At 36.0% G+C, this 15,970-nt stretch overlaps 1 protein-coding gene across 18 annotated transcripts in view; it reads left to right on the top strand.

The window, feature by feature from the left end:
- NRXN1 (neurexin 1) overlaps positions 1 to 15,970 on the top strand; it is a 1,279,091-nt gene that overhangs the window by 523,911 nt on the left and 739,210 nt on the right. For all 18 annotated transcript variants that reach the window (XM_066267113.1, XM_066267112.1, XM_066267110.1 and 15 more), the window contains one exon: positions 13,736 to 14,174. In XM_066267113.1, the coding sequence (XP_066123210.1) occupies positions 13,736 to 14,174 (439 nt within the window). The remainder of the gene's footprint in view (positions 1 to 13,735; positions 14,175 to 15,970) is intronic.

Raw genomic sequence — 15,970 nt, 5'->3', positions numbered from 1 at the left:
TATTAATGAAAAAATATTAAATAATACCTGACAAAAACCAATAAAACTGTTATTTAAGATATTTCCATATTGCTTCCTTTTTTTTTTTTTTTTTTTTTTTTAGTGAGAGGAGGCGAGGTAGAGACAGACTCCTGCATGTGCCCCAACCAGTGTTCACCAGCAAGCCTACTAGGGGGCGGTTCTCTGCCTATCTGGGGCATTGGCAGTTGAAATTGGAGCCATTTTTCACACCTGAGGCAGAGGCCATGAAGCCATCTTCAGCACCAGGGACCAACTCGCTCTAGTCGAGCCTTGGCTGCAGGAGGGGAGGAAAAGAGAGAGAGAGAGAAAAGCAAGAGAGGGAAGGGTAGAGAATCAGATGAGTGCTTCTCCTGTGAGCCCTGACTGGGAATTAAACCTGGGACATACACACACCAGGCTGATGCTCTACCACTGAGCCAATCTGCCAGGACTCCATATTGCTTCTTGATTGGCATCCTCACTTGCAATTTTTTTCACCTATGGACAAAATGAACATCACTATGGGTGCTTAGAATATGCTGTTGTGCAGATGAACGTTAAAAAAGAGTAAGGAATGTGAATACGTGATTTCCATATTGGGTAGCTGTCCAGGCTCCCACCTTAGAGAGAACCCTGATTACAAGTGCCATTTTGACAACCAGTTCACCATACAAAACAAAAAAAATTAGGTATCGGTTCTGCTGAACTGGTGCAGACTGGCTGAATCCCACCACTATATAAATGGATTTGGGACTTTTGAGAGCCCAGATACTTTTGCAGTGATTCTTCTTGTTCCCAGTTCATATAGAAAACCTGTCTAGTAACCAGTGCTTATACAATGTCTGGGTACCAGGCCAAATCATTTAAAAAGTTTAGCCATCTGAATACTTAGTCTAGGAGGCTCAACTGCTATTGCCATTTAAAAGTAGTAATTATTCATTATTTGTTAATCAAAATGAATAAATATACCTTTCAATCACTTATAAACATGAATCTATCCATATGGAAGAAACACGAGAAATTGACACAGAACTTTATTATTATTATTATTTTTAGCAGCTCACTGAATTTTCCAAGCCATCCAGAAATCTAAACATACTATCTTCCTCCAAAACAAGGTGATCCCATTTCGGTTTCTCTCCCAAAACCATGAAGCATTTCCATCCCTTTCATTTATGGGCTACCTGAGATTCCTGGATCCACCTTTCATTGAATCTCAGACCCCCAAATCAGTTTTCCTTGGGATCATGTGAGAGTTTGGACGTTGTGTTTTTTATTTTAGTGAATTTTCCTTGGCAGAGGCCCTGCTCCTGCCTGGGAGCTGATTGAGCTTCAGTAGAGCCAATATGTTTTTCAGTTCTCTAATCTAAACGCTGCCAAGAATTTCCTAATGTGTGCCACTAGAAATTCAGCAGCACATGAAATCCCATTCATTAAATAAACAGTTAAATAAGAAGCCCTTGGCAAAAGGCACAACCCATCTGACATTTGAAGCACTTGGGACTTTCCAAAGGAAATAGTTAAAGAATGCATTAAGAAGAAATAACCCAGTGCTAGGCAGTCATAATTGAAAAATAATAGTTCTCAATCTGGAGTCTTTATACTTTTCAGGGTCCTTGAGATTAGAAATGAAAAACAGTTATTTATGCTCAATTTTTCAACAAACCTAGAATAGGCTACATACATACCCACTCTTATTAGCACAAGCGAAATAAAACAACTATTTGCATCAGGCTCTAATTCTGTCAACTCAGTGTGATTGCTATCTCATTTTGTCATTTGCATGCCTTTAATAAATTTAAAATGATCAAAGTAAGTATCCCTTAGTAAATACTATTTGTTTAGTAGATAAAATCTTTGAAAATGTAGAGTTCACAGGAGACCACAAATAGACTTATGAAATTTGGAAGTATTTATGTAAACATTAAGATTTGAGAGTGATTGCTTCACAAAATGCTTCTTTGCTTTTTAGAGAAGTAATCACTTTTTTTTACTTAAATGGCAAGCACAGCCCTCTTAAAATGTTTAAGATTTTAACATTTAAGGTCTTACACGCTTGGGACCATAGCAATAACAATAATGGCTATACTTTACTCATGCCAAAGACCAGGCACTTAGTACTGTATGTGCTTAAATAATACTCCAAAATAAGTATTAGTAACCTCATCTGATAAAGGGGGAAATTACTTCCGAGAAACTAAGGAAATTGTCCAAGGCAGTGTAACTAATTAAGAAGCTGAGCAAGAATTCAAACCTAGGGCTGTTTGAATCTATATCCATATTCATATCCATATATATCTATCAATATATCATGCAATAGATCATGCCTTCATAAAATCACAGAACAGATTTTTACACACAACTTCTCAGGAAGAAGTCGACTTTGTAAAATCTTTTATCGTGGATACTAAACGCAATAGCATTGGCTGTCTTAGGTGTCCGTTTTCCCGTCTCTTTTGAGGGTTCTCAGGTGGAGGTGTGATTGAAGAGGAAAGGCTGGTAGCTAGGCCCAGAAAGGGGATTCATACAACCTGGGTACAGTACTCACGAATTTGATGACCAGCTCTTGAAGTCTCAGGTCAAGGAGGCTTAATAGAATCTTACAGTTTTTTTGTCTACATACCACCCTGAACGCGCCCGATCTCGGCTGATCTCGGAAGCTAAGCAGGGTCGGGCCTGGTTAGTACTTGGATGGGAGAATCTTACAGTTTTTATTGCTGAAAAGAACTTAGCCACCCTAGAAAAGCGTCCCATGGAAGAAAAACAAAACAAAATTATAGAGTCTATCCCTGGCTTTGGAGACAGGTATTTGGGTTCTGTCTTGTCTACTACTTACTGGCTCCACACCACTCGCTGTGTGTCTTGGGGATGGTGGCCTTACCTCTTAAAGAAAGTCACATTAAAGTGGAGTCAGAGAGCATTTTGCTTTCTCCTGCACTGACTGAGTCTCTTGCCCAGTCCTGCAAATCTCTTTGATTGACAGGCCATCCATTCCTTGTATTTAACTTCAAGAAGCTCTATCAGGGCCTTGTGATGATTGGAAACGAATTAGTGTGCTAATTCTCTTCCTTTTTCTGACTTTATTTCTCGACTTAGTTTTACATCGATCCTCCAACTATTAAATAATAGCATTTTCTGGCATAAGGTCAGATTCACTGTTGTGTTAAAATCAACATTATTGTAATAATTTATGGATTATAGCTTTACTATTATTATAATGACAGGAGTATCATTTTAAACAAGATATAATTTCTTTGTGCTATATAAAACTTTCCTTATGTGACTTTGAATGAATAATATGCCACAAGCTTTGGCCTGTTACATTTAAGGAAACCTTTAGTAGCTCTGTTATATACTATATGTTTAAATTATCCATTTAGAAAATAAAGATCTCTGTATGATACAATGTATAAACATTATTAGAATAATTAATATAAATGGTTTGGTAGGAGAAATATAACATATATTAGAACATATTATCAAGCTATAATAATTAAATGAAGTGGGACTAGGTCAAGAAAAAAAAGAAACAGATCAATAAAATAATGGAATGTATAAGAACAGAACCTGAATATATAAGCAGTTAATATGGGGTAGCCCTTACAAATCAGTAGAAAAGGGAAGGAGTATATAAAGATTGTGCTGGCTCCAATAAGTAACTATTTGGGCAAGGGGACCCAACTTGGATTTCCTCTTGTTAAGAAAAGACTAATACTTTCAAAAAGATTAAAAAGTTATACACACAAACATTAAATTCAATAATAAATATTTTACATAAAAATGTGTTCATCAGATTTCACTTAGAGGAGGACTTTCTAACATAAAAAATGATAAACAAGGTCAAAAGTGATTGTGGATTCAAATGTTAAGATTTTGGCTTATCCAAATCAATATATAGCATGTTATCTCAGTTCAACAGGCAAAGGACAGACTATATAGTAAATAGTATCATATATATTTATATATACATCTCCATGTATACTAGTAAATATACATATACTAGCTAGTACATTATATACTAACAGCCACCCCCTTTGAAGACTATAAAATCGATGATAGAGGAAGCCTCATTGAATTCATGAGGCCAGATGCAAAAGAACATTAGATAAATGATCTAGATATAACATTTGGTGCCATTATTTTGTTATGATCATTTTAAAGGTATCATTCTTTAAACTGGGAAACTCTGTTCCCTTAAAAAATAATAATTGTGGCTACTTTTTTTCTCATTGAGCCTGGCAGACAGTTAAAACGTTTATGGATAAGGCAGGCATGTAACACCTGCCTGCTTGGAATAGAAGCTTTGAATTCTAATTTATGGGGTGTTACATTCTGCAAGATCATGAAAAACTGATGTTGAAAAAATGTCTTCATCACTTAGTGGCAAAATAGCAGTAAACACTGCAAGTTTATTGTTTCTAGTTAACTTTTTCAGTGTCTTTCTAAATGCCATTAGTGAGGAAATAACTTCAAGATTTTTCACCCTCAGGACATTTTTCTCTTTTTCTTTTTGTATCTGAGCATTAGCTATTGTGAAGCTAACACAGTTTTAAAGTTAGAATTGCCTTTAAATTAGTTACAGTTCCCTTTCTGCCATATTGCAGAAGGGATGCTAATTTGTAGTTGTTCTCATAATCCTACACCTACTGTATAAATGGTTCATTGTCCTATTTATTTTAACAAAGTTGAAAAAACACCGGACACTGAAATCCCCAAACTTGTTCATGATAAGATCTTAATGCCAACTCAAACACCCTTAGCTCATCTGATTCTCAGTTTCCTCACCTGAAAATAAGGGGATTGATCTAATTTTCAGCTTGTATTTACTTATTTTTAATAGGCACCTCAAATCTCATATTACTAACAATAGTGGTTTATATTTTCCCCAAAGCATTACTGAATTTTTAATGTTGGAAATATAGACATTTCTATTTAATGGAACTTGAGTTCTTTTGCCACTTGCATATGCCCTTGAAACCTTCATTAAATAGAGCTGTGAACCCAGGGACACCAGTCTTTAGCTCCCATGGCCAATTTGTGCACATGTCCAATGTTGTCTAAATAACTTAGGCAGGTCAGTGATGATGGAAAAGACAAAAGCAGGAAGGTTTTTCTTTTCCTTTTTCTTTGTTTTTCATAAATAAGACCTATTTGATCATATTTAATTGGAATTAAAGAAAAATATTTCTATTTCTACATTGCATAGACAAAATTTTCTCTCTCTCCAAATTTCAGCTAACATTTGTCTTCAAATGAAATGAGTTACATTTCTGTTCATTAAAAAATGATGTTGGCCTTGGCCAGTGACTCAATAGATGTTGGCTGGTGTATGGATGTCTGGGTTTGATTCTCTGTTAGGGCTCACAGGAGAAGTGGCCATTTTCTTCTCTCCCTGTTCTCTCCCCCTTTCATCCCTCTCCTCTCCTGAAACCAGTGGTTTGAGCTTGGCCCTCTGGTGCTGAGAATAGGTCCCTCAGAGTGCAATAGTCTCGGGTGCTAAAAATAGCTCGGTATTTGAGCATCAGCCTCAGATAGGGTTGCCAGGTGAATCCTGGTTGGGAGCTTATGGAAATCTGCCTCACTCTCTTCTCTCCTCTTACCTAGAAAAGAAAAAGAAAAGAAAAGAAAATCAAAAATATTTTAGACTTTTTACATTCCTTTTTGGTATGAGAAGACAATTTCAATGAAAATTTTATCTGCACATACTTTCTAAATAAGAATAAATTATGGGTATAAAACTACCACTCCTCATGTCCCCTTAATCAGTTAATATCAACAAACATTATTTTCTTTTTTTATCTTTTTACTGTGCAAGGCTCTCAATGTAGAAAAGTAAATTTGTGTAAGAAACTCGATCTTGGGTGGAAGATAAGACAATACTGACGGCAATGACAACAAAACAAAAAGTGACCAGCTTGCCTCTACTCTCATTTTATGTTTTCTCTTCATTAGGCAGAAACATTCAGGAAAATCTGTTTAAATTTCTACTTTTTCTTAATTATAAAGTAATCTCTTTTTTTCCCTGGCTCTATCCCTTCCCTGTAGTATGCCAAGCCTATAAGCGCTAAAATTTGCTTTTAGGCCCAGACATTTTTTTATTTCAAATGAGTAAGACCATCTGTGTGTGTGTTAACTAAGAACTCTCTAATTTAATACATATGTGTATATATTTTTTTTTCTGGCATAATGATAGCAGGTTTAACATACTACATATAAACATGTTATAAACTGTCTTTGTGTTTATGTGTGTCCACATATAGTTTATACTTTACCAATATATTATATTTGCCAATAGCAGATATTCAAGAGAAATTAAACTGGTTTATTTTCAGTGAACCATGTTCTTCTATCGCACTGGGCATACACACAGGGGAGTGATTAAAATGGCATTTTCTTTAATGCCATACCTAACAAGAACTTGTCTGGTTAAATTGAATGTGTGGGGACTGAAAATTAATTTCAAAATAATAAGTAAATTAAGGTGTAGGAATGTGAGTTGCAATACATTTTATTTCTTTTTTGAGCTCTTTCTTACTAGGTCAAACAAAAACAAATACAATTTACTTCCTAGTTGCTGGGGTGGTCCTTGTACTGTTTACTTACTGGCTAACTCTTGGTCATATTTTGAAATAATCACATTGCTATAAAAAGATGATGCATGAACAAACCACAGATAAGATAAAAGAAGAATTAGATTTGGACATTTGAAATATTCTCACTTTTTCATAACAGAATAAACTTAATAGAATTTTAGAATATATATATCTAAATATATATATATCTCTAATTTTAGAATATATATAAATGAAATACCTGTTGAGAAATTACATTATAACCCTGCAACCAGAGAAATAGGGCCCTCTATTTAAATCGAACTTGAAGAGACATTTTAATTAAGAGGCACATGAAAAATTCCATGAATATTTGATGCATTTAGAAATATTTTAATGAGGACAGATGGAAGGAAAAATACTGGTTTTTGGAATAACCATGTAACTTATAACAAGGCCATCCTTTTGCATGATGGCAAATAGTAATTTGATCATGAATCTCCTACTTAACAAGTACTATAAAAAAATGAAGTGAAATTTCTTGCTGAGATGTTAAAACAAAGTTTAAAGTTAACATCATTAGATATTCAAACCATGTTAGACATGGTCCCAATATAAGCCTTTCAATAAGCTCTGTGGCCGCACATGTTTCTTGGTCAACTAGGATAACATTGTCAATTTCCTAAGAGGCTTGTGAGAAGTAAATGCATATTACATATAAATCTTTGGTAACGGAGCCTGGCAGAAAGTAAACACTCCACAGATCCTGAACTGGTTCCGGTTGTTGTGGTTGTAATGATAGTTTTTGTTGTCACATGCCTCAGAAGCCCTCTCAGGAGTGGAAGTGAAACTCCCAAGATCGCTACTTCTGGTGTGTATTTTCTGACTAAGAAACCTCATCTCCAAAGAAAACCTGCTGTGTACATCAAACTACACTACACATATCAGTATGTGCAAGGAATCCCCAATCTCTTTGATCTCTTTAATCCTGCTGTTTGATTAAGTACTTTAAAACGTAGACTAGTTATCTACTATGCGCCACATTAGCTCTTACCCTTGTTACACTTACGTTGTACAACTACATTAATTCACTGTAAGAATAATAATATTGTTCATACAGATAACAAAAACATGAATAAGAGCAGCTACTACTGTATTTACTTGAGCACATACTCTGTGCCAGGCCTTGTTCTGAACACTTTAATTGAAATATAATTTATCTTTTACAACAATCATAACATGGCAGATAGTCTTCTAATACAATTTTATGGGTAAAACTGAGCCTCTGCAAGGTTGATGGTCTTGCATAAAGTTGCAGGGTTGCAAGATAGTGAGCTAGAATTCTCTCTGAGATCTGACTTGACAACTAGATTCTTCATCCTCTCTTGTTATTGTCCCTAAGAATAGAAGAGAAAACCAAGACTCAGATCCAGATGAGTCATTTGTGCTCTCTCAAGGAGGGCTACGACAGTCCAGATCTTTGACTCTAAGAAAAGTGCTCATTTCCCTATTCTGCATAACTCTCGTAGTTAACATATGAAAGGCCTTGATTAATACATGTTGCTTAGCTAAATTAAGTCAAGATCCTCATTAAAATGTCTACATGGAAACATATTTATAACAACAAAAAACCGTATGACTGGCAAGTGTTTTTCTACTGATCTACTTATTTCACACACTTTCACTTCCTGTGGGAAGAACCTTATCTATCAGCTACTGGCTCTTCAATACCATCTGTACAAACATAGATAGATCTAATCCTTGAGGCATATCTGTATACCTAAAGATGTAGTGAGCATTCTCTTGACTAATAGATTAGGATTTTGATATATCTCAGAATAGAGAACAAAATCCTGATGTCAAAACCTCAATTGGAGAAAGTGTCAGAATAAGAGAGGGAACAAGAGGGCATCTTTTACCCCGGCTCCAAAGCACATAGATTGAGGAAGGGAAAGCACAAAGATTAACGAATGTGAAATGCCTCTCCTTTTTAGATGTCTGTTTTAGAAAGTAAGAAACTGAGACATTGTGAGATTAGGTAACTTGACTTAGGCAATCACTTTGTGATTAAATTAAGTCTCTATCCAAACCATCAAACTTCGATTCTTTAGACTGTTTATATCCCCTGACTTTATAGAACTATTATCAAGATTAGATAAAATACTCAGCGACTGTCTATTTCATATTTCAAGCCTAAAACACAAACACATTACTCCTATTCTTTCACATTTAAGTTGAGGAACATTTAAAAATTCTAACCAATGTAGAAGGAAAGGAAAAAGACCATTATAGCAGGGTGTGGAAATTAAATGGCAGCTAAACCAAACAGCTCCTCCTTTCTGAAAGAGCAAGTAGCAGCCTGGCCTGTGGCAGTGCAGCAGATAGAGTGCTGACCTGAAACCCTGAGGTTGCTGGTCGGAAACCCTGGGCTTGCCTGGTCAAGGCACATGTGACAAGCAACCGACAAACAGCTAGAGTGAAGCAACTACTTCTTGTTACTCTTCTCCTCCTCTCTCTGCAAAAATCAATAAATAAAGTCTTTAAAATAATTTTTTTTTAAGGAGCAGGTATCAAATAAATGACAGACAAACCTAAGGTCTCTTTTATACTATTTATATCCCTTTGGGAGTTATGATATAGGCTCATGAACCAGAGAAGTAAAAATTAATATTTTTGATTACTCTTCAAAAAAATCAGCATTCCAAAAAAATGTCTGGATTTATAGCAGATTCAAATTAGCATACAGTGATATCACTAATTTCTAACATGCCAAAGTATATAGAGATTTGTTGAATGTTGAAACTATTAAATTACAGCTTTTGATATAAATAAGGGAAAAGATGCATGAATAATCATAAATGATTGAGAAACATCATCATAAGTAAAAGAAGCAAAAAAGAGCTTACATGAGAATTTTTAGAAAATTTGAAGTGCTTACTAGCTACTCCTTATTATTATAATTGAACTATATTCAGGTCATTTTAAGATAAATCTAACTTTAGAAAAGCAGGGTGATTATAAAATCTGGGTCACATGAAGTAATAGTGTAGAGCTGAGAGCTATCAGCCTGCCTATCCAAAATTGCTTTTCTGTCTTCTCGAGTTGCCTTTCAAAGAATACAAAATGAGAAGGGGGAAAAAATACATTGTGCTTCTCCTTAAGACAGTTCTTCTAGGAAAATGATTCAACCTCTGGAGAATTTTAACTCAGATGTTTTTCACTCTAAAAGTAATTTACACCCTACAGAATGAGTATGAAGGTGAAGTTTTCTAATACATAGGCCAGCTTTCCATTTATAACTTAATGTGCACAGGGGCTTCGACATTTTCCTAGAGAAATAGGCTGAACATAGTAGCTAGGTTATGATATTGGTCCACAGTACTGCAGTCTGTTGTATTTTAACTATATTTGAAAACATAGGTATATTAATACCTATAATATAATACCTGTAATCTGGGAATGAGATTTTTAAAAAGTAAAGGAAGAATTTTATTCCATTTTCACCAAATCTTTTAAGTGTGTCTGTCTGTGCCAGGTGCACCAACTTTGGTGTTGCGCTGTAGTCAGCAGGGTCCCTGCCTACATCAAGCATAGAGTCTGGTGAAGATTAATTTTCTTTTTTGGGGAGGTGGGACATAAGGACAGTACATGGGTAACACTAAGTGATATGATCAAGGGAATCACTATTTTTCTTCTCCATCTTCCTGAACCTCCCTATCACCAGAGCACCCAGTTCACTCATCACATTATCAATCTCTCCGCCTGGTCTTGCCCTAACTCAACATCCTTCAGGTTTTTGGTAGCTGATATGGGACTAATGCATCAATATACCCACTTACTCATGTCAGAAACACTCAATGCCACTGCTATGGTCTATTGCACAGGAAATCTGTTAGCACTAATCAGCATCAGCATCTGACATTGGGTCAGAGAATACTCATTCCTGACCACTATTTATGTCAAAAGAATTTCCAAATGTTAAAATGTAAATTACAAGTAGAAATAAAAAATAATTCATGGTAGCTTGAACATTGCAGTGAGAGTCTATAAGAGTTTGAAATTATCTGTGGAAAGCATTTTCTCCACTTCTAAAGATACCAAAAGAAAGGCAATTCTAAATCAACTTTCCCAAGACTTAATAGTTCTTTCTTTTTTCAAGGAAGTATACTTAAGATTTAATCTAATTCCTTTTTGTTATTGCTTAAGTACACTTTCTCTTCTTTTGTTGTCAATAGATGCTTTATTAAACCATTATACATATTTGTTCAAATAATAAGGGATATGATATTCTTTATCATAATCCTTCCTCAAGATAAAAGTAAATTGAAACACTAGGACTAGCTTTGAAAATCTGTGATTATTTAGTTGGCACAAATCGGGTATAAAAATACCAATTATATGAGTGTGCTGAATTTCTAAATGTTTTCTTATAATGGATTAATTTAAAACTAATATCTCTGTGCCTACTTAGTAAAGAGATGATGATACTTATTATTATGGAGTTGAGGTAGTTGATAATCTTACCATGTACCTGGCTTGGGATTGATCACCATTATGTAGATTTTTCTCACATATATTTTCTTCTTGAATCATTATAACCATTCTATAACATATTTCCTCCCTATAAGAAGATAAAGAAGGCTTAGAGATCATTCCGTTGGGTAATGCTGGAGCTGGAATTTGAAATTGGGGAGACCAATACCAGAGCATGCACTCTTAATCACTGAGAAATAAAGTATCAATTAACAAATCAGATCAGGAGACCCATCAGCCACACTAACCCTTGGCTCAATTGATCTTGGATTTAGTTAATTTGATAGCACTAATCAGACTTAGGCTTTCCTACTGTTTCTATTATATAAATATATTTTTATACATGTATAAATGAGTTTTTAACCTGCCAGTGCTGGCCACTGTGAAAATTTGAGTGCCCTCTTAAAAGAATGTAAATAGTTATCTGGACATGTGTAACTAATTTATCCATATGTCAGTATGATATACATGTTTTGGAAATGTAATTATCCATGATATGCATTTTGTATAGAAAGGTTATGAATCTCTCTTTATTCTAATGTCAAAATAGCTACACACTTACTAAGACGATGCGATAGCAGATGCATCAGATTGTGGGCACTGCCTGTGGAGTTGTCTGTTCAATGTGCTATTTGAATTCCAAAAAAAGCCCTAGTACCAGCAATCAGAACCACCCACCACTTTAGAGGGAGTGCCTTGGGAAATGAGAGTACAGAAAAAACTTTGCTCTGCATTGGTTTATATTATATTCAAAGTGAAATGAAATGCCAGTAATACAGGTTGAATGGATTTAGAGTAAACACCATGTTTCAGAGTTACATAACATTATTCAAACAGATATTAATATAGGACTGCGTGAGAGGGCTTCTGCATCTTTGTTGTATTTTGTGGTTTTTCTAAGAAAATTTACAATGTTTTCTACCTCAATTTGCGATTATCTTACAATTAATATATACAAGATGGGGCAAAAGTAAGTTTACAGTTTTCCTTATGGTAAATCATACAATAATTAATAAGTGATAACACAAGAATAAACTCTCTTTATTGAAAACCTACTTTTGGCCTGACCACGCGGTGGCACAAGAGCGTCCGATTGGGATGTGGAGGACTCAGGTTAGAGACCCTAAGGTCACCAGCTTGAGCGCAGGCTCATTGTCTTTGAGCAAGGCTCACCAGCTTGAGCCCAAGGTCGCTGGCTTGAGCAAGGGATCACTTGGTCTGCTATGGCCCCTCAGTCCAGGAACATATGAGAAATCAATCAATGAACAACTAAGGAACTGCAAAAAGAATTGATGTTTCTCATCTCTCTCCCTTCCTGTCTGTCTGTCTCTATCTGTCCCTCTCTCTGACTTTCTCTGTCTTTGCCACAAAAAAAAAAAAAAAAAAGAAAAGAAAAAAAAAAAGAAAACCTACCTTTGTTCCACCTTTATATTATCATGGATATCTTGACCATAGAAGAGATTCTATATTTTAGGAGACTTTTATACAAAACTATCTAATTTCAAATATTTCACTAATGAGAAAACTGAAAAATCTCAATACTTGTATTTAATAAGCAAAGTATAAGGTCTACCGGAAAGTTCTGTCCGTTTCTATCACAACAAATTTCGACACGTAAGCACATGTTTATTTGGCGCATGTGTGCCTCTCTATTTTTATCACTTAATGTATACATACTGACGTAGCAAATTAACTAAAACAAAGTTGATTCACGTTAGTCTTATGTGTGAAGCCATAGTGTACCCATGGCTACTGATAAAGTTCATTTATGCCACTGTAATTTTTACGGATTTCAACAAGGAAGAAATGCTACAGAAGCATGTCTGTCGCATCCACTATAGTCCCCGGACTTAGCACCCTCCAACTATCACTTGTTTTTGTCCTTACACAATTTTTTGAAGGGCAAAAAATTCAAAAATGAAGAAGATATCAAAAAAGCACTGGTTCAATTTTTCGCATCAAAAGATAAAACATTTTTCAATGTTTATACAAACTGCCCTTACGCTGGCAAGAAATTATTAATAATGCAATTATATTATTTAATAAAATTTATTGATGGTAAGAAAAATTTGTATTTTGTTTTATTCCAAAAATGGAGAGAACTTTCTGGTAGACCTTATATAATAGCCACCTAGTGGAAGCAAATGGCGTTTATAAATTCAGATCTACACATACTCACAATAGAAACTCTCTGACCTGTGGTGGCACAGTGGATAAAGCGTCGACCTGGAACGCTGAGGTCACAGGTTCAAAACCCTGGGCTTGCCTGGTCAAGGCACATATGGGAGTTGATGCTTCCTGCTCCTCCCTCCCCCTTCTCTCTCTCTCTCTTTCTCTCTCTCTCGTCTCTAAAAATTAATAAAAAAAATTAAAAAAAAATAGAAACTCTCGGCAGATTTATTTAAATTATTTGATTTAACTATGGGGAGTTTGTGTGTGTATATATTATATGAATAATATTAAATTGAAATGCTTACTGTTCAATGAAATGATACTTGAATTTTATTTGGCTGAAAAAGCTGTCTTATACATCAAAGGGCATTAAACATTGTGTACCTTTTCATGATCTACTCACCAGTTACACGAGCTGATAACAAGTTGTAAATATCAAAACATGAGGTTGGTTTCTCATTGTTATCCTCTGCCTACAGGTTGTATATAAAAATAATGATGTAAGGCTGGAATTATCTCGACTTGCCAAGCAAGGAGACCCAAAGATGAAGATCCATGGAGTAGTGGCATTTAAATGTGAGAATGTTGCAACTTTGGACCCAATCACCTTTGAAACCCCAGAGTCTTTCATCTCTTTGCCCAAATGGAATGCAAAGAAAACAGGCTCCATATCATTTGACTTCCGCACAACAGAGCCCAATGGCCTCATCTTATTTAGTCATGGCAAGCCACGACACCAAAAAGATGCCAAGCACCCACAGATGATAAAGGTTGACTTCTTTGCTATTGAGATGCTGGATGGCCACCTCTACCTCCTTTTAGACATGGGGTCAGGTACAATAAAAATCAGAGCCCTGCAGAAGAAGGTGAATGATGGAGAATGGTATCACGTGGACTTCCAGAGGGATGGACGCTCAGGTAATTTATCTATTTTCTGTGCTGTTTATCTGCTGGGATCCCCCATCCACCCGTCTCCATTCCTAAGGAAGTAAAACCAAGACATAGCAAAGGTTTTCTGCATTTCTGTCTTTAGGCTAATGGAAATTATCTGTTACTATTTCTGTTTCACATCATATAAGAATCAGAATGAGCTAATTAATCATCAGAGTTGGACATCAAACCCCAAATGCTTAAATGGCTTCTTAAATGAATATTTATTGAATAATTGAGTGACAAATCTTGCAAGAAATTATATCTTGAATTTACAAGTAACAAAATTTAGTGTTTTGGCATTGCCAGTTGTCTCTTACATTATTGGACGTTTGGATTTACCTGAAATGGCAAATGTAAGATACCAAAAAAAAGTTAATGATCCACACATAAAATTCTTAGTTGAATACAGCACACTTTTTATCCAAGTTGGGGCGAGGGTACCAAAAATACTTTAATCAATACATCAGGTTTCAAGCACACTGCAAAACTGTACCTTCCAATTAGCTTTCCTTTCTGGAGAAAAGTTATTTGGAATTCCACCAGCCATGATTCATTTCCCTGGTTTCTTTTTGCTGCACTTTTTTTCTGAAGGTGTGTGGTGTGGCAGGGAAAGGAGGGGCTTGTGGGACTCGTAGGGTGGGCTTAGAGTATAACATTTCTTTACCCTGAAATTTTGAAGTGGATTAGAGGGCAGAGGGAGAAGAGTGGCATCAGGCTTGACAGGGGTGTCAAGGGGAGGAGATAAGAATCACCCAGGCAGAGATCATAACATTTGTAAAAGAGAGAGAGAGAGAGGGAGAAAGAGAGAGAGAGAAAAGTAATTTTTTTTATAAATACAACTTAAAGTACATCTAGAAAAAAATTTTAAATTGAATTTTGAGAATATGTATGTTTTTAGTCAGACTTTTTTATAATCTAGAACATAACTGGTCAGAATAAGCGGACATCTTTTGGAAGATCAGAAAGGTAAAATATATCACATTTCAGATCAGTTGTACTTTATTCAACTAGAAATTAGGTATTTTCTAATTATGTGAGAAAAATGTCAAAATTTTAGGAAATGTAAAAGACTATAAAAAGGAAAGTAAAGCACTCATTATTTATTTGATAATGATTTATACCTGGATATTTCTTTCCAGTCTTTTTAAAATTTTGTCTTTAATTATTAGTTGATATACAATATTATATTAGTTTCAGGTGTACCATATGGGGACTTATATTTCTGTGCCTTATAAAGTGATCACTGTAATACATCTAGTAACCATCTGACTCTTTCCAGTCTTAAGTGGTGATGCATTCTAATCGGTATCCCCAAGTTCTTTGGATGACATATTACAATAAGGATCAGATAAATACCTTAATCATGGACACAGACAACAGTGTAGTGATAGCCAGGTTTGGGGAGGTGGAAGAGGGTATAGGAGTATAAATGATGATAAAAGGAGAATTGAGGCCCTGGCCGGTTGGCTCAGCGGTAGAGCGTCAGCCTGGCGTGCGGGGGACCCGGGTTCTATTCCCGGCCAGGGCACATAGGAGAAGCGCCCATTTGCTTCTCCACCCCCCCCCTTCCTCTCTGTCTCTCTCTTCCCCTCCTGCAGCCAGGGCTCCATTGGAGCAAGGATGGCCCAGGCGCTGGGAATGGCTCCTTGGCCTCTGCCCCAGGCGCTAGAGTGGCTCTGGTCTCGGCAGAGCATCGCCCCCTGGTGGGCAGAGCGTCGCCCCTGGTAGGCGTGCCGGGTGGATCCCGGTCGGGCGCATGTGGGAGTCTGTCTGACTGTCTC

Source organism: Saccopteryx bilineata, chromosome 3 (genome assembly GCF_036850765.1).
Source record: "Saccopteryx bilineata isolate mSacBil1 chromosome 3, mSacBil1_pri_phased_curated, whole genome shotgun sequence".
Taxonomy (NCBI): Eukaryota; Metazoa; Chordata; class Mammalia; order Chiroptera; family Emballonuridae; genus Saccopteryx; species Saccopteryx bilineata.
Note: the sequence above shows the minus strand (reverse complement) of the source record. Positions and strands in the feature narration are given on the sequence as shown.